This window comes from Thamnophis sirtalis, unplaced genomic scaffold (assembly GCF_051295495.1).
Source record: "Thamnophis sirtalis isolate CommonGarterSnake01/CBP01778 unplaced genomic scaffold, rThaSir2_p1.2 scaffold_12, whole genome shotgun sequence".
NCBI lineage: Eukaryota > Metazoa > Chordata > Lepidosauria > Squamata > Natricidae > Thamnophis > Thamnophis sirtalis.
In genome coordinates this window covers 53,100,017-53,119,185 of record NW_028261392.1, presented here as the reverse complement: position 1 = coordinate 53,119,185, position 19,169 = coordinate 53,100,017, and the positions used below count along the sequence as shown (strand labels likewise).

At 42.4% G+C, this 19,169-nt stretch overlaps 1 protein-coding gene across 7 annotated transcripts in view; it reads left to right on the top strand.

Annotated features, from left to right (window-relative positions):
• The window catches only part of PDE4DIP (phosphodiesterase 4D interacting protein), a 155,148-nt gene that overhangs the window by 72,985 nt on the left and 62,994 nt on the right, over window positions 1–19,169 (top strand). For all 7 annotated transcript variants that reach the window (XM_087726566.1, XM_087726565.1, XM_087726564.1 and 4 more), the window contains 3 exons: window positions 248–385; window positions 1,231–1,343; window positions 1,614–1,735. In XM_087726566.1, the coding sequence (XP_087582692.1) occupies window positions 248–385; window positions 1,231–1,343; window positions 1,614–1,735 (373 nt within the window). The remainder of the gene's footprint in view (window positions 1–247; window positions 386–1,230; window positions 1,344–1,613; window positions 1,736–19,169) is intronic.

Below are 19,169 nucleotides of genomic sequence, written 5' to 3'. Positions count from 1 at the left end.
CCAGAAAGTAGAAAATTTACATTTTAATATCAATATATTATATATAGTTATAAGCAGTAGGAATTTTAATATAAAACAGATCTGTTCATTTTGTCTTTATTCCCAGACCTGTGCTAGACTTTTAATTTGAAAGCTTCTTTGAAAATTAATCATATCATTAAAGTTTGGTTGTTGTTTTCCTCTGTCATGATGCGAACACCGAGTTTCTTTCTTTAATTCTCCAGGACATATTCTTGTTCTTTTTCAGGACTTGCAGATGCAATTGATTGATCCTGAAGAAATACCAGCAATTGAAAGACTTACTCAAGAAGTTTTGATGCTTCAGGAAAAGGTAGCAAAAATGGAAGCACAGGGACAGGAAGCCATAGGAAACAAGAGGCAGCAGGTATGATTTAAAAGGTTCCACCACAAAACCGCAAAGCCCTTATCCGCGCCGACATAAGTGTGGAGGGCAAATCAGCGCCGTTCGAAGCGCTAAGGAAAAACGCGACCCTACCTCGATGACATAATCGCGGAGGGCAAATCCGCGCCTTCTGAAGCACTCAGCACCCTAAACCTAACCCTAAACCTAAACCTAATCCTAAACCTAACCCTAACCCTAAACCTAAACCTAAACCTAAACCTAAACCTAAACCTAACCCTAAAGCAAACCCCTAAACCTAATCCTAACCCTTACCTTAATTTAAATCGGTTTTCTGCCGCTGTGCTGTTTTAAAGCGCCCTTCTGTTGCCGCGCTGTTGTCACGGCGGTGATGCGCAGTGATTATGTCGTGGCTTTAGCAATGCGGTTTTATCACAGCTATTTTGACGAGCGCAGTTTTGTCGTGCCATGGATTTAAAAGGTGTCATATGATGAATTCAAACTAGCATGACTTAAGCTTCTGTCCTGCCTTTGTTCAAAGGAAATGGGATTCTGTATATAGTGTTATTATTTTTATGGTATTGCTGAGATACACTGAGAGCTACTTTGGTATAGCAAGTAAAGAATCAGGCTAGAGATTGTGAGTGATTCCTACCTTAAGCACAAAGTCAGCTGGGTGACTCTGGGCCATTCCCCCTTTCATTCCCAGGAGGAAAAACATGGCAAACGACTTTCAAAAACCTGACAAGAAAACTGCAGGAACTAGTTCAGGCAGTCACCAAAAGCCAATAGGGGACTTGTAGCAAACTTAAATGTAAGCAATGAAACCTACATTTATTGCCAATTGAAGTGGACTGTTCATGTTGCAGCTGCTGGAGATGTTGGAGGGCTTAGTAGCAGAGAAGAAGCAGCTGAATGAAACTCTGAAAGTAGAAAAACAACTCTATTGCGATTTGGTGAAGTGTCATAATCACCCTAACAGGTGAGGAAGATTATTCCCCTTTTTTAGTTGCAAAAAAAGATTGGTATATATTACTCATTGCCTACCTAAAAAAGATTGTTGCTTCACAGTGTTGAAAAGGATTGGATGGGGGGATGTCTGTTTGTATGCCTATAATTTTCCACTCTTTTCTTCATGTTAGTACGGTAGTGACATTATGTTACAATTTGTAGGATCTATATTGTGTTCAGAACAAGTTGATACACCTTGTCATAATCTCCTTCCTTTTGTGCTTGGCCTCATCAACTCCAGACAAGAACAGATCCTTCAAGTAGAACTGGAGAAGATCCAGGCACTCCGTGGACAGCTAGAAAAGGTCCTTGGAAGAAGTGAGGAGCACCTGAGCAGGCTGGAATCATTGGACAGCATAGGAGGTGGGGAACAGGAGTGTGTGACAATCCTACCCAAGCATGCCTGCTGAGCTCTGGCCTTCCCACTACCCCTGGTGCAGAACAGAAGCTGAACTAACATAGCAAGCTTGTGTTGACATTGAAGAGGTTGATTAGTATTTGCTGGAAGTGGCATTTTTTTTACAAGCTATGTGGGCATAATTCACATTCCTAATATGGGCGTGTCAGGAGAATGTAAATACATTTCAGTTTCTTCTTCCTTTCTAGTTGCACCCACTTTCATTTTCCCCTCCCTTCAATTTGGCTAAATAAAGATTATTCCTATCCCCATTTGGTGTTAATTGTTATGTGCCATATTTTATGTGCATACATTATAGAGACGTGGAGAGTAGGATTTTTTTTTTAATTTGCTGCATTTGTTTAATTGTTTTGTTTTTATTCTCCCCATGCTTTTGTGCAAAAAAATTCCTAAAGGTCTAGAATCAGCATAATCTTATTTTAGGTCATCTTAAAATTGTGATGACAGTATTGTGAAGAAATTCCACACAAATTTGGCCTCAGCAGAAACAGAATATGTCATGTTTTTAGTTGTATTTTGTGAAAACATGCAAAAGAACAATATGTGTTTTACTTTATTGGTTCTCCTTGCATAAAGAGAAAGTCTTGGTTTTCTTACCAGAAAAAAGTCTGCTCTCAAATAGCAAAGTTACTGGGGTTACCTAAGTTGATGTGGCTCCACATTCATGCCAACCACTTTCAGAAATTTTCTGTTAGGTGAATATAAATTCATTTTTTGTTGATTTATATAATCTTCCCCTTTTTCCTAAAGTCCCTTATGAAAAAAAATACATTTATAGACCATCATTGAAATTTTAAATGATAGTACATATTCTATATTGTATTATATTCAGATAGTACAGGTTTAATGTTGATAACTTATGCTGGAAAGGAATGCTACCACATACACATCTTCTCCAGGAAACAATAAGGTAAAATCTCCAAAATCATTTGAAATTTTTCATAATTTTGAATATTGTCACATACAGGTTTCAAAAATCACATTAGTGTTTCAATATTTTGTTTTGAATAAGAGCATTTTTCAGTCATGTATTAGTTTATGTTAGATTATGTTGTTTAAAAATATGTTATTTCAGATGAAATTTATTTGCTACTATCATTAAAACTTTGTATATGTTCTGGTATATAAAGGATGTCAGAGTAAACAAATAACATAAAAGTTTGCTCCTGTTTCATTCACTTCATAAACAGACATCCAACATTAGATGTGTCAGTATAATTATTCCCTCGTTCCCCATTCAATCAATTCAAGTAAAGGAATATTAGGATTAGAAAGATATTCATTAAACCATCAGGATTAATTTAGCTGATGAAAATCTCTTTCCTTCAAAAACTTTAGAATACCGAAGTCTGATAACAAGAAAAATATGCAAGGACAATCAATAAACTACCATCACTTTTCACAGGTATATAAAATGAAAAGTGGTTTTTCTGGGCATTGATTGGTAGTCTCAATTAGAAAGATCTGCTGTTCTCTCCTAGCTCTCCAAGGAATTTATGAGTGCACTTACTCATGGGATAACGGGGACATTTGTTACTAACTTTGAAATGGCAGAAGATATTTTAAGTATGCACTATCTCTTCCACAGTGACATTACATTCTCTGAAACACTCTGCTTTGAGGCATGCAATCTAAATGTCAGTTGATTGATTTGGCCAGACTTGTGACAAGTCTGTCCTTTGTTGCTCGTTGTTATAATTTTTTAACATGAAATTCACTAATGTGCGATGGGGAAGATCAGTGATTTGGCTTTGAAAGAGGCCAATGCCTACAACTTTGAAGGTGATCATTAGAAAGTCCATAGGTAATGTGCCTGAGGAACATGTGATAATGGCCTCTAATTTGCTCTGCTTATGAAAGCATCTGGTTGGCCAACGCCCAGGACAGACATTTCGATGTAATCCTGTAAAAGACAATTATTTTATTAGTATTATTCAGGAAGGCATACCAGCTCACTAACATGTCTTTATGCATACCAAAACACTCCAAATCCTTTAAAGTGCTGTAACAAGAATATTCACTGATACATTACTGAAGGCTAATGAAAGACCAGAGAAAAATAGTCATTTTTTCAAACCAGAAGACCTACTTAGATTAAAAGTTTTTTGCCATTCTGTTGTTTCAGTTATTTATGCAGCCATGCATGCTCATCTCTGACCAGCTTCTATCTGCAAACATATTTGCTTGGAATTAGGTCAAATACCACTTTTTTCTATCCAATTTATCTTCTGGCATGCTATTAGAACTGGAAGGGAAATTTTCATTGCCCTTTCTCTGTGAAACGAAACAGGCATTGGGTGAGGGATGAGGGTTATTGGCTCCAGAGTACAGAATGAAATCTGGACTCTTTAACTGAACTCACAAGAGATGTTATATGTGTGCTAAAGTGCTTGCTCTTTTATATAGGCATTTATGTGATTCCTAGCAATATAAACTTAAGAGTCAAAACTATACAGGCATAAATTGCATTATAAATTTAGCCAGATTCTGTGGTTGGGTGTCTGGTGTCTTATTGTACATGTCCAAATAATTAACTCTGAATGCAGGGAGGTGGGTTTTTTTTTTCATTTTCAAATTTCCTTTTATTTATTTCTACTTGATTTCTATCCATCCACTCCAAATCCCTTCATGGATTACTGCCTTGTTGTGGCAAAGGGGGTTTGCATAGCTCAATGAAGCTATGAGCTATGCCATGCAGGGCCACCCAAGATAGACAGGTCATAGTAGAGAGTTCTGACAAAACATGATCCACTGGAGAAAGAAATAGCAACCCACTCCAGTATCTTTGCCATGAAAACCCCATGGACAGTACCAAAAGGCAAAAAGATATGATACTGGAAGATGAGCCCCTCAGATCAGAAGGTGTCCAATATGCTACTGGGGAAGAGCAGAGGGCTAGTACTAGTAGTACCAGAAAGAGTGAAGTGGCTGGGCCAAAGCCGAAAGGATGCTCAGCTGTGGATGTATCTGATGGTGAAAGGAAAATCTAATGCTGTAAAGATCTATGGTCCTGGAATGTAAGATCCATGAATCAAGGCAAGCTGGACGTGGTCAAACAAGAGGTGACAAGATTGAACATCGACATGTTAGGAATCAGCAAACTAAAATGGACATGAATGGGTGAATTTAATTCAGATGACCATCAGGTATACTAATACAAGGAAGAATCCCTCAGAAGAAATAGACTAGCCTTCACAGTCAATAAAAGAATAGGAAAAGCAATACTGGGATACACTCCCCAAAATGACAGAATGATCTCAGTTTTAATCCAAGGCAAACCATTCAACATCATAGCAGTCCAAGTCTACGCCCCAACCATTTGTGCTGAAGATGATGAAATTAACCAGTTCTATGAAGCCCTGTAGCACCTTATAGAATTAACACCAAGAAATGATGTCCTTATCATCATAAGGCATTGGAATGCTAAAGTAAGAAGCCAAACGATAACCAGAATAACAGGCAAGTTTGGCCTTGGAGTACAAAATAAAGCAGGGCACAGGCTGATAGTATTTTGTCAAGAAAACACGATGGTCATAGCAAACACTCTTTTCCAACAACCCAAGAGAGAACTCTACACATCACCAGATGGTCAACACAGAAATCAGATTGACTATGTGCTCTGCAGCCAAAGATCTCTATTTTTGGAGCTCTATACAGTCAGTAAAGCTCTATACAGTCAGTAAAGACAAGACCAGGAGCTGACTGTGGCTCAGATCATGAGCTTCTCATTGCAAAATTTAGGCTTAAATTGAAGAAAGTAGGGCAAAGCACTAGGCTACTGAGGTATGAACTAAATCATATCCCTGGTGAATATACAGTAGAGGTGACACAGATTTAAGGAATTAGAACCGGTAGACAGAGTGCCTGAAGTACTATGGATGGAGGTTCGCAACATTGTACAAGAGGTAGCAACTAAAACCATCCCAAGGAAAAACAAATGCAAGAAAGCAAAATGGCTGTCTGAAGAAGCTTTGCAAATATCTGAGGAAAGAAGGGAACTAAAAGGCAAGGGAAAAAGAGAAAGATACACCCAATTGAGTGCAGAATTCCAGAGAATAGCTAGAAGAGATAATAATGCCTTCTTAGATGAACAGTTCAAAGAAATAGAAGAAAACAATAAAATAGTTAGGAGCAGAGATCTCTTCAAGAAAATTGGAGATATGAAGGGAACGTTTCTTGCAAAAGAGGGCATAATAAAGGGCCAAAATGGCAGGGACCTAACAGAAGCAGAAGAGATTAAGAAGAGGTGGCAAAATTATACAAAAGATCTATACAAGAATGAGCGTAACATCTCTGAAAACCAAGATAGGATGGTCACTGACCTTGAGCCAACCATCCTAGAATGTGAAGTCAAATGGGCCTTAGGAAATCTGAGCAACTAGTGGAGGTGACAGTATTCCAGCTGAGCTGTTCAGAATCTTAAAAGACAATGCAGTGCTACACTCAATTTATCAGCAAATTTGGAAAACTCAATAGTGGCCACAGGATTGGAAAAGGTCAGTTTACACTCCAAAGAAGGGCAATGCCAAAGAATGTTCAAACTACTACACCACGGCAATCATTTCACATGCTGGTAAAGTTAAATTCAAAATCCTACAAGCTAGGCTCCAGCAGTATGTAGATTGAGAACTACCAGAAGTACAGGCAGGATTTCGAAGAGGCAGAGGAACTAGAGATCAAATTGCCAACATGCAGATTGCCAACATGACTGCAGCCAAGAAAATAAAAGACACTTGCTCCTGAAAACAAAAGCTATTGTAAACCTAGGCAACTCTTAATAAAAAGCAGAGACACCACCCTGCCAACAAAAGTGCGTATAGTCAAGGCTATGGTTTTTTCCAGTTGCAATGTATAGCTGTGAAAGTTAGACCATAAGAAAAGCTGAGCGTCAAAGAATTGAGGCCTTGGAACTATGGTGCTGGAGAAGACTCCTGCGAGTCCCTTGGACTTCGAGGTGATCAAACCGGTCAGTCCTAGAGGAGATCAACCCTGACTGCTCTTTAGAAGGCCAGATCCTGAAAATGAAACTCAAATACTTTGGCCACCTAATGAGAAGGAAGGACTCACTGGATGCAGTAGGCGTGAGCTTAAATGGATTCCAGAAGATGGTAGAGGACAAGAAGGCCTGGAGGAACCTTGTCCATGGAGTCGCGATGGGTCAGACATGACTTCGCAACTAACTAACAACAACATACTACTGGGGAAGTACAATAAAGGAATTATATATTTAATGTTACATATAATAACAGCAGCTAGAATTACCTATGCACAAAATTGGAAAAACGGAGTATACCTATAAATGAGATGGTAAAAAAAAAAAAATTAGAACGTGCCAAAATGGGACATGTTAACAATGGAATTTAAAGCTTAAGGAGAAACAGAATACCACTCAATATGGGACAATGCATAAATGGTTGGATAATAGGTGTAGAAAGTAGAAAAACTTAATAGTGAAAGAGGATTAACAGATTAGAAATAAATACAGCTACAAAGATATATATATAAATATACATAGCAAGCAATAGCTCTATTGGATTGTACAACTGTAAATCAAAACGCATAGAGTAACAAATGTATAGATTGTAATGGTACAACCTTAGGAATAATGGATACTATTATGACATACAATACTATGTACCATATTTTTCGGAGTATAAGATGCACCTTTTCCACCCCAAAAGAGGGTGAAAATCTGGTCTTATACACTGAATTCAGCATTTTTGGCCTCCCAAAACCCCACCCCCGCGCATCCCATTTTTTGCAAAAATGAATGTGCAGAGGGTTTGGGAGGCTTGCAAAGTGCTCCTGGGGGCTGAGGAGGGCAAAAGGAACAAAAAACGGGCCATTTTTGCACATTTTTGCCCCCTCACAATCCCCAGGAGCACTCTATAAGCCTCCCAAAGTCTATGCATGTCCTGTTTTTTTGCAAAAAGCAGGCCCATTTTTTGCCCTTTTTGCCACCCCCCCCCAGCCCCCAGGAGCACTTTGCAGGCATCTCAAACGGGCTAGGACTATTCTCTTCGTACCCTTCACCGCCCCTTTTTCGTCCCCAGGATTCCGCCCCTAGCCATTCACCTCTACCATTTCTCCTCTACTGAAAGGACTCTAGCTGTTTGCACCGGCCAATGGAACCCAGCCTCTTCAGTCCCAGAACCTTCATCAGGGGCCATTTGACGAAATACTGTTCACCCCAGCCTTTTGTGCTCAGGAGACAGTTCGCTGCCAGGCAATCAGAGGAAGGGAAGGGAGAGGGGGGAGGGAGAAAATGTTCAGTGGGGCACCTTGACTCATAAACATTTTAAAATGCACTCAGGCGTAAAGGAGGGAGGGAAGAAGAACAGCTTCAAAAAATAAAACAAGCAATCCAAAAAGAGGCACTTTGAGTCAACACTCCAAAATATCAGATTCAATTCAGATGGAAGCAAATTCTCCAAAGGCAGCTGTCAGAGACTCAGAGACAAATAAACGAACAAACAGTGACATAGGATGGAGCACTTTGATTTCAACATCAAAGAGGGAGGGAGGAAGAACAGCTTCAAAAATAACAAGCTAAACAGCTTCAAAATAAAATAAACTTAATGAGGTATGTTGAGTCAAATCCAGATTCCATTCAGATGGAAGCAAATTCTCATTATGTTAAAACATGTACAAATGTAAGCAAAATATCTCAAAATCATTTCTTTTTATAGGTTTAATTAACCATTTTAAACCTCAAAAGAAAAATCAAAATTGTATTCAGAGCAGAAAAGGAAATATAACTGCATAGCTTTTATATGCAGATGAAAGAGCTCAAACGAGTGAAAGGTAAAGGTGCATGAGCATGTCACCCATTTGTCCCGAATTTCTCAGAAGAGAGGGGAAAAGTGAGCAGAAAAACTGCAGCTCCCCCTTAATGACCCAGAAGGAGGGCAAAGGGGGGGAATACACAGAGGCATTCACAGGTCTCGTTTGGGGCATCACACACACACACATACTCATGGTTAAAATGAGCAGACACCCATACTCCCCCCCCACTTGCCTGCTTCCCTCCAAAGAATGATCCAGAAGGAAGGGGGGAGAAACAAACCCCCAGAGAGGAAACTCCACAGGGAACACTTTCTCCATCCCTCCATCCCTCCCTCTCTCTCTCTCTCTCTCTCCCTGCCTCCGATTGGCTGGCAGTGAACTGTCTCTTGAGCTCAAAAGGCCAGGGTAAACAGTATTTTGCCAAATGGCCCCTGACAAAGGGTCTGGGACTGAAGAGGCTGGGTCCCATTGGCTGGCGCGAACGGCTAGGGTTCTTTCAGCAGAGGAGAAACAGTAGAGGTGAATGGCTGGGGAGGAACCCTGGGGATGCAAAAGGGGTGATGAAGGGTACGAAGAGAACAGTTGCATTCCATCTCAAACTCTCTGCATCCTGTTTTTCACAAAAAATGAGATATGCAGAGGGTTTGGGAGGCCTACACTGTGCAAAAACGTTTTTTTTAAATTTACCTTTTCAAAATTTTGGTGTGTCTTATAGTCTGAAAAATACGGTATGTAAAAAAAGAGATCATATTAAGTGTGTTTTCCTTAAATGTAAGTCCAAGAAAATGTATGATATTATTTGAAAGAGACGGTACCCGGAAAATACATTTTACCTCTCAGGGAAATGGAAGTTTATATATAATAAAGAAAGGAGAAACATGAAAGAAAAGGAAAGTGGAGAGATGAAGGGAGAGAGGGAAGTGGAGTAGAGCGGGGCAGGGGAGAGGAGGAGAGAAAAGTCAAGGGAAGAGGAGAAGGAAGAAGAGGGAAGTAGAGAGGGGAAAGGAGAGAAGGAAATGGACGAGGAGAGAGGAATAGGAGACAGGGAAGGAGGGGGAAGTGGAAAAGAGAGACAAGAGGGGAGAAGAGAAGAGGAAAAGGGAGGAGAAAGGAAAAGGAAGTAGAGAGGGGAAAGGAGAGAGATAAATATATAGAATGTTATGGTACAATTATGAAAATAATGTCTATATGTCATGCAACATTATGTATTTAAAAGACATTATAAATGTATGATTAATAGAATATTGGTTATAATCAGGATGTATCAACTATGCATAAGAAATTAAAAGACGCTTCCTCCTGGGGAGGAAAGCTATGGCAAATCTAGAAAGCATACAAAAAGCAGAGGCATCACCCTGCCAACAAAAGTGCATATAGTCAAGGCTATAGTTTTCCCAGTTGCAATATATGGCTGTGAAAGTTGAACCATAAGAAAGGCTGAGCGCCAAAGAATTGAGGCCTTTGGACTATGGTGCTGGAGAAGACTTGGACTGCTAGGCGGTCAAACCGGTCAGTCCTAGAGGACATCAACCCTGACTGCTCTTTAGAAGGCCAGATCCTGAAGATGAAACTTAAATACTGTGGCCACCAAATGAGAAGGAAGGACTCACTGGAGAAGAGACTAATTCTGGGAAAGATTGAGGGCAAAAGAAGAAGGGGACGGCAGAGAATGAGGTGGCTGGATTGAGTCACCGAAGCAGTAGGCATCAGCTTAAATGGACTCCAGAGGATGTTAGAGGTCACAAAGGCCTGGAGGAATGTTGTCCATGACTTCGCAACTAACAACAACATAAAACTATGTATACTCAAAAAGGACTAGATACAGCCAGTACACTGCTGCTACAAAACTGCAAATGTGATGTATTATAAAGAAAATGTAACACGATTACTGTAACACGCTCTACATGGGGCTGCCCCTGAAGAGTGTTCGAAGACTTCAGTTAGTCCAGAACGCAACCGCACGAGCGATAGTGGGTGTACCTAGGTACACCCACGGTACACCCACGTTACACCTATCCTCCGCGAGCTGCACTGGCTTCCCATTGGTCTCCGGACACACTTCAAGGTGCTAGTCGTTACTTTTAAAGCCCTACATGGTATCGGACCTGGCTACCTGAGAGACCGCCTCCTGCCAGTTACCTCCCAGAGACCCATAAGATCGCACAGACTAGGCCTCCTCCGGATTCCATCTGCCGGTCAATGTCGGCTGGCGCCTCCCGGGGGAGGGCCTTCTCTGTAGCTGCTCTGGCCCTATGGAACGATCTCCCCATTGAGATCCGGACCCTTACTACCCTTCCAGCCTTCCGCAAAGCAACCAAGACCTGGTTATTCCGGCAGGCCTGGGGCTGTTGATTTATCCAGCCCCATCCTAAGTTATGAATGTTGTGGAATTTGTAATGTTTTTATTTTTTGTATGTCCCCCCACTTCCTTTTTTTACTTGTAAGCCGCCCTGAGTCTCTCGAGAGTGGGCGGCATACAAACCAATTAAATAATAAATAAATAAATAAATAAATAAATAAATAAATAAATAAATAAATAAATAAATAAATAAATAAATAAATAAATAAATAAATAATTTATTAAAAAACTAAACTATTTCAATTATTCATGTAGACTGGCAGAAAGAAAAGTTTCAACTCAAAAGACACCTGTTCTCTCAGTAAAGGATTTGATTATTACAACTTTGCATCAGGTTTCATGAATAATTAGGCTTTAGTTTTGCAGAATAACAGAAAGTTTGAATATTATTTAGTGTGATTGAGCAATGTCAGTATCTCACCCTAAAGATACTGCTTGTGTATCCTTTACCTGGAAGATTAGCATTAATTTGCTTTTTTTAGATGTTTCAAATGATGAACTTGGTAATTGATTCAATTCAAGTGTCTCCTTCATAGAACTAGTTATGTTTTGATGATCCCTACTCAAATGAGAAGGTGAGTCGACCCAACTTGGTCAGTTAGAAAAGAAAGACTTTCGAATCCATTGTTAACAAAAGTACACTTTACGAAAGCCAAGTGGTTACAGATTAGCAAAGCTGGATCTGAAGTTTTGCACCCAAAATATCTGATGTCAAGGTTCTGACTGACGAACCCAAACAAGTCAGCACTCTGAGAGACAATCAGATCTCTTTAAGAGCTGCTTTATTTCATGAAAGCAAAACCAATTCTATCTATTTTCTGTGGATTTCAATAATGAAAGAATAGACATTCTCCTCCCTCCTTATCACAGGTCACATTGCCCAATTAGGTATTCTGGTGTCTCTCAGGTAACTCCTTCAAGTCTCTGCCCAGCACCTGTTGAGATGAGTTTCCACAAGAAAATCTATTATCGTCTGCTCTGATATTTCAAACTTCTCTCTCCCCACATTACAGTGGGGCAAGCTGAGACATGAAAAGATGGCTGTGGCAGCACAGGTCCATTTCATAGTTGACAGTCTTAGATGGGTCCATTTCGAAGTTGACCCTTAGAAAGTGAGAAGCATCTGGAAAACATTAAGTACACATACATTAATAGAGTTCATGGGTTTCTTAAGTCCCTAGGGAGGACTTTTTGGTCCCTGGGGGTATTTCTTATGAAATTTCTTTCTCAATCTATCCGCCTTCATGTTTTGCACTTTTAACCATCTTGCTTCTGATATTGGGTATCCCATCCACTGGACTAGATATTGGATAATCTAGTACAGTCTGGAATCCTTGTAGAGTCTAGAATCCAGGATCCTTTTAACCTCATAGTGTTTCCACCTCCCACTATGATTGGACCTGCAGCTAATCTTGCTACTGGCCTTAGTTCTGGCCCTACCATTGGCTTAAGCAGACTGTAGTGGAACATCAAGTACACTTTTTTCCAGTAGAGTACACTGGAAAAAGTACACTTTTTTCCAGTAGACTGTGACTGGGTTTATGGTTTTCACTATGGGGAAATGTCCTATATATTTTGGACCCAGATTTCAGCAGGATAACTTTAATTTCAGATACTTTGTAGACAAATACACTTTTCCCCCTATATGCAACAGTTTCTGGGGTGACTACCTCTTATCTGCCTGCAATTTCTGAGTCTCTGTTACCTTAGCTAGTGCTCATTTTACATTCCCCCATGCATTTTTTAAAGAACCCAACCATTCAGTTAAGCTCACTGAGGAAGGGGGTTCTTGAGGGTATTCTGGCATGGGGACAAAACTCCACCTCTGTGGCTACTTTGAACATGGTGAGCCCCATGCTGCTATGTACTGCATTACTGTACGCAACTTCAACAAATGGCAAGTGGTCTGCCCAGTTACACTGCTGATAGTTGACATAGCATCTTAAGTATTGTTCTATCATTACGTTTGCTTGTTCCATTCTGTTCGTGCTCAGATGAAATGCTGAACTAAACCTTTGGGAGGATCCTATCAACTTTATGAACTCTTGTCCAAAACCTAGCAATGAATTGGACCCCCTGGTCCGAGATGATTCTCTTTGGCATCCCATGCAGCCAGTAGATATGCTGAAGGAAAATTTTGGCCAGTCTCTGGGCAGATGAGAGACTTGAGCAGGCTACAAAGTGGACTTGTTTGAAAAATAAAATCACCATCCAAATCACAGTATTAACCCCGCATTCTGGAAGTTCAACTATAAAGTCCATTGCTATCTCCTTCCAGGGTTGGGTTGGCTCTGCCACTTGTTGCAACAATCCTGGACTGTTCCCTGGTCTTATTTTCATTGCTGCACACACTGCAACGTTTCACATAGCTTTCCATGTTCTTCTTCATCCCTGGCCACCAGAACGGAGTCCTTCGGGATTGGGCGGCCTATAAATTTAATAAATAGAATAGAATAGAACTGTCTTTTAAATAAATGTACAGTTTTTAAAAGGTGGCTCAGTGGCTAAGACGCTAAGCTTGTTGATCAGAAAGGTTGGCAGTTCAGCAGTTCAAATCCCTAATGATTCCATAATGGAGTGAGCTCCCGTTACTTGTACCAGCTTCTGCCAACCTCGCAGTTTGAAAGCACATAAAAAATGCAAGTACAAAAATAGGGACCACCTTTGGTGGGAAGGTAACAGCATTCCGAGTGCCGAATGATCACAGAGACGTCTCTAGACAGCGTTGGCTCTTCGGCTTTGAAATGAAGATGGGCACTGCCCCCTAGAGTTGGGAACAACTAGCACATGTGTGTGAGGGGAACCTTCACCTTTACCTTACAGTTTTTAAGAACCCAAAGTGGCCAGCTTGCTTGGTGTCATAACTCTGCTGCAGGATGTGGATTCGCAGGGTACTAGTGACATACAGTTTGTCCCACTTCCACGCCAGTCCTTCTCTCAACATCAGCTTCCCCCCATGGGCCTTGAACCATGAATCAAATTGTAACTCCCTTTTTAGTTACTGGGTCAGCTTGCCGCTTGGATGCTATGCTTGCTTTCTCACCTGCTGCCTCATGTTGCCTATGCTGATCATTGTTTGGGGAGGGTGATGACATTTACCACTTCTTCTCAGTTGCTCTTGTACCGTGGCATGCGGGACAAGGTGCCAGTTAAAAGGTTCTCTCCTTCCTCGGGATATATTTCAGCTCAAAGTTGAATCAATTGAAGTATTGTGCCCACCACACTTTCAGGGAGAGCTTTCAGGGGGTCTCAGCACCTTAAATTTTTGATGATCAATCCACACTTCAAAAGGCACTCTCTTGAGGAACTGGCATCAAGTTAGTAATGCCCATCTCACAGCAAAAGCTGCTTTTTTCTCACATTGCCCAGCACCTCTAAGTCTTGGTAAGTTTTCGGGAGGTGTAAATGCATGGTTGCAATTTCCTCTCTTGGTTTTTCTGGAGGAGCACTGCCCCCACAGCTACAGCACTGGCATCAACTTGGATGGTGAAGGGTTCCTTGGGTTTGGGGTGTTTTAGGATCAGCTCCTCTGCCAACAGTCTTTTCAATTCCTTGAAAGTGTCTTGGCACTCCATCATCCAGTTTAGTGGTTGACTAGGTCAATGTTTTCATCCCCCTCCCATTTTTAATAATTTGGTGATTGGCAGGATGATTTTCGTGAAGGAAAGGATAAATAAATTGGTTCAAGGAGCTTGCCATTCTAATATGGCTTTTACTTTCCCTGGGTCCATCTCTATCCCATCGTATGACACTCAGTAGCCAAGGTTATCTAGGCAAGTCTTGAGGGACTCACATTTGGATAGTTTGGCATATAGGTTTGTCTCCAAGGGTCTCTTGAGGACCTGGTTCACTCATTTTATGTCCTCCTCCATTGTCTCTGTGTAAATGAGGATGTCACCCAGGTACACTGTGACCTCTTTGTACAGATGGTCATGCAGCACCTTGTTAATCAGCTGCATGAATACTATGGGGACTCCTTGGAGCCCAAATGGCATCACTTCCTAATGGACAGTTGAAGACAGTTTTCCATTCGTTGCCCTTTTTGATCCATACTCTGTAGTATGCCTCCCTCAAATCTAGTTTTGTGAAGATCTCCCCCTTGGCCAAGTGGCCAACATGTCCTTCATTAAGGGAAGGGGGTATATTTTTTATACACACACTCCATTGATGCACAGCCTCAATGACACATCCTTCTCCTTAAACAGCAGTGGGACCATCACATAGGATTTGGCCAGTAGAATGAAGCCCCAGGCTATGTTTTTGTCAATATAACTCCTTAGTTTCTCCATCTCCTTTGGGGTTATGGAGTACATCTTTGGCTTGGGGAGTTTCGCTCCTGGCAGGATTTCTATAGCATTGTCAGTGGGGTGGGGATGGGAGGGGTTGGACGTCACATTCTTTCTCGCTGAACACCTCCCCCATGTCTTCTTTAGGGATGTGAGGAATCCCTGGTGGCTGCAGAGAGGTGGCTTTCAAGTGTTTATCATCCCCCCTTGACTCTCTACCTCTCCGCCTCTCCACCAGGTTTTCTTGTTGAGGAGGGGTGTTCCCCATCTTCACTCATCTCTCTCCTTTTCACCACTATATGGTAGGGGGTCACATATCTAACCAGGACAACCCTAGTATTACTGCCTCCATCATTTTCACTGCTACATGAATTGGATGGCTTCTTGGTGCTGGCCTATCTCTAGTTGCATGAGCTCTGTCAGGTGTGTCGCTGGGGAGCTCCCTATAAGCGAGCCATCTACCTGCTTGAATTTCATGGATTAGGACAGCTTTTTACTCATATCCCCAGCTTCAGCACCATTTGAATGCTTATTAAATACCGGGTGCAGCCTGAGTCTATGAGTGCCTTCATCTCTCCCTGGGTTCCCAACTTTGGCACTATGATCTTCACAAGGATTGAAAAAGGACTCCACTTACCATGGGGTTGTTCTCCCCTTCGTCTTCACTCTCATAGAGGATCAGCTGCTGGTTCTCCTTGGTTGGGGTTCCCTCTCCCTTGCTGCTAGCAGCGGAGACCTCTGTGATTTGGTGCACCACATTTGACTTATCTCACCTCTTCTGCTGTGGCTTCTTCAGCTTGGGGGGGAGGGGCCTTTGCTGCTGGCTGGGGAGTGAGTGCCAGGCACTGAGCCACTTTAAGAACCTGCCTCTCCCCCCTTCAAAAAAGCATAGACTCTTGAAAACCTGGTATTTCAAAAGAAATCTTTTTATTGGAAAGGAGTGAATGCAAGCCAACATTCAAGGCAGGTTCTGGGAGCCTCAGGCTATACAATCCATGATAAAGGAACTTAGGAACCCCTCCCACCCGACCAATATGGATTCTCACCAATCCGCAGGTGTGAAGATGTTTTTGTACTGGCCTCTCTGAGAAGCAGATAAGCAGGGATTCTCAGGATCATATTCCGGAGTTGCAACCCACATGTCTCCCCCCCCTCCTTTGAATCCTCCAAGAGGTGAGGATTTCCCAGACCTCTGAGGTGCCTGGCCACAGTTATAAATCAGGCAAAAAGTTATACAACAGGCAAGGCAAGACCTAGAATACTTAGGATACATAGAAAAAAGAGAAAGAACAAAATGTATCAAATCCACCCCCCCCCCCCAGATTTGTCCACTGAAGAATGGCAGATACACGGATCTGACAGCCACCCTATGGTCCTGCTGGCCACACCGAAAGCACAGGACAGCCTGGGCAAATGCTGACCTCCATCCCAGTAGGCATCTTTCTTGGTTCCTCTTCAGTTTGGTTCTAGGGGCACCATGCTTCTTGTGTTCTCTTATGTCAAGACCCACCACTGTCGCCATCCAGTACCAGTCACGGATCTGTTTGAGTATTCCCTGGGACAGGCAGGTGTGGAATAGCCCTCTATTCAAGCATCTCTAAAGTAGTAGACCAGTAGCTGCTCCAGCCAGTACCTTAACTTGTCTGCAACTCTTCAGAACTCCTGGATGTATTCTGCCACCAATCGGTTCCCTTGTCTAAGAGTCTGTATCTCTGATATGGGTCTCATCTTCAAACCTGGCTCTAAACTCCTCTAGGAAGTCATTGATTTTCCCCACGTCCAGTGCCTCTTCATCAAGGAGGCCCATCATCCACTCCATCACTTCCCCTTCGAGGTTAGCAGTCACAGCATTCACCATTGCCACCTTGTTGGGATAGGCTGGGGCATATATTGGTCCAGAAAGAACAACAGTTTCTCCAGGCTTCCATCAAATGTGGCTTTTATTGGCAGAGGATCTGCAGGTGGAGGCCCCCAGTGTCCAGGAAACTTGCCATGCCTAGGAGGGTAGGATCACAGCTGGGCATCGGGCCACCCCAACTGGGGTGACAGCCAGTCATCAGTGCCTGCAGGTGGGCTTGCAGCCTGGTGGCACCACAAGCAGACCTGCCTTGGCAGGGCTAGTTGAGGCAGCAGTTCTCCATGGGGGACTGGCTGCCCCTGCTGTAGCAGGCAAGCTCAGGTTCCAACTGGGTAGGGGCAATGGGGCCAGCTGGACACCAACCTTGGCCAATGGTTCCATTCGCCACACCAGTTCCACTCTGTTCACATCCAGGAGAAGAAACCTCAGCTGCTCCACCAATGGGCTGTAGCAGGCAGTCAGGTATCTCCACTCTGCCTGATCATCCCACTCCACTGCCCTCTTTGCCTCCTGCTTTAGTACCTGGGCAAACAAAGTCCAAGGGGAGATCAGGGGAAACTTGGCTTTGACTACCTCGGGTGGTCACCTTTTCCAGATGTCCTTTTCCACCTGGTAGATGTCCCTGGTCACTATTCTTCCTGCACCACTTGTCACTTTGTCTTCTCTGCTCAAGTTTTTGGTTGGGCCATCATAACTTAGTCTCCAAAATCTGCTTGGACCGCTCCCTGAAATTCCTTCATTGGACCCTTGCCAGGCTTCACCACAGGCTGTCCCTTGCGTTTCATCTCAATGAACTTCCCTAAGTTCCCTTTTCTGTCCTCCCAAAGGTGGGGCTCAGAACCCTGGAGGGATTGCTTGCTAATTAAAATCTGAGAAGTGAGAGTTGATTTAATGTTAAGGTTTCGACTGACAAATCCAACAAAGTCAACTGTCAAATTTCCTAACGATGCCCTAGTTAATTCATAATTATCGAGTCAAGTTTTTAATACAAAACCAGTAATTTATTAGGTGCTCCATTAGGCAATATGTGTTTGCAGTCAAGCCTGTGCTTTGTTTGATTTTCTTCTGAACTTTATCCCTGTTTAAGGCTACGTCCCGTCCCCCCCCAGGCTTGTTTGGATTTTTTTAATGGAATCATTTTATAAGGTGATCAGCCTGGATATTTCTACTTTTTACCCAAGATGCCTCTGACAAGGGGTAGCCATTCCACTTGATTAAGTACTGGAGCTGCCTCCTGTGCCACCTTGAATCAAGGATGTGTTGCACCTCATAATGGGTTTGGCCCTCTATGACCACAGGGCCTGGTAGTGATCTCAGAGTGGATCCGACCACAGGTTTTAAGAGGCTACTATGGAATACTGGATGTATACTGGCAGTTTCAATTGCACTGGGTTGATTATCTTTACTATAGGGAATGGTCCCACAAACTTTGGTCCCAGTTTCTTGCTAGGGAGTCTTAACTTCAAATATTTCGTGGAGAGGTAAAGAATGGTCGTTGCGGAGCTCGGTGTTTATCTGCCTGTTTCTTATAGGTTTGTGCTGCTTTAGCTAGTGCTTTTTTGACATTCTCCCAGGTTGCTTTTGCCATTGATATCCAGTCAGTCAAGCTGACTGAGGAAGGGGGATCCCTTGGATACTCAGGCATTGGAACAAAGTCCATGCCGCTCACTACTTTGAACAGTGTTAGTTCTGTGCTACTGTGAACAGCATTGTTGTATGCAACCTCAGCAAAAGACAGAAGGTCTGCCCAATTGGACTGCTGATAGTTCACATAGCACCTCAGGTACTGCTCTACTATAACATTTAGTCTCTGTCCCCCCATTGGTGCTCAGGTGAAAAGCTGAACTAAGGCCTTGGGATGACCCAATGGACTGCAGGAACTCCCTCCAAAACCTAGCCATGAACTGGACCCCTCTGTCTGAGATAATTCTTTGAGGTACTCCATGAGGTGGTAGATGTGCTTCAGGAACAGTTTGGCCAGCTTGTGCAATGAGGGTAGTCCGCTGCAGGGTATGAAGTGGACCTGTTTGGAGAACAGGTCTATTACAGTCCAAATCATCGTATTTCCCCCACTTTTTGGCAACTCTACT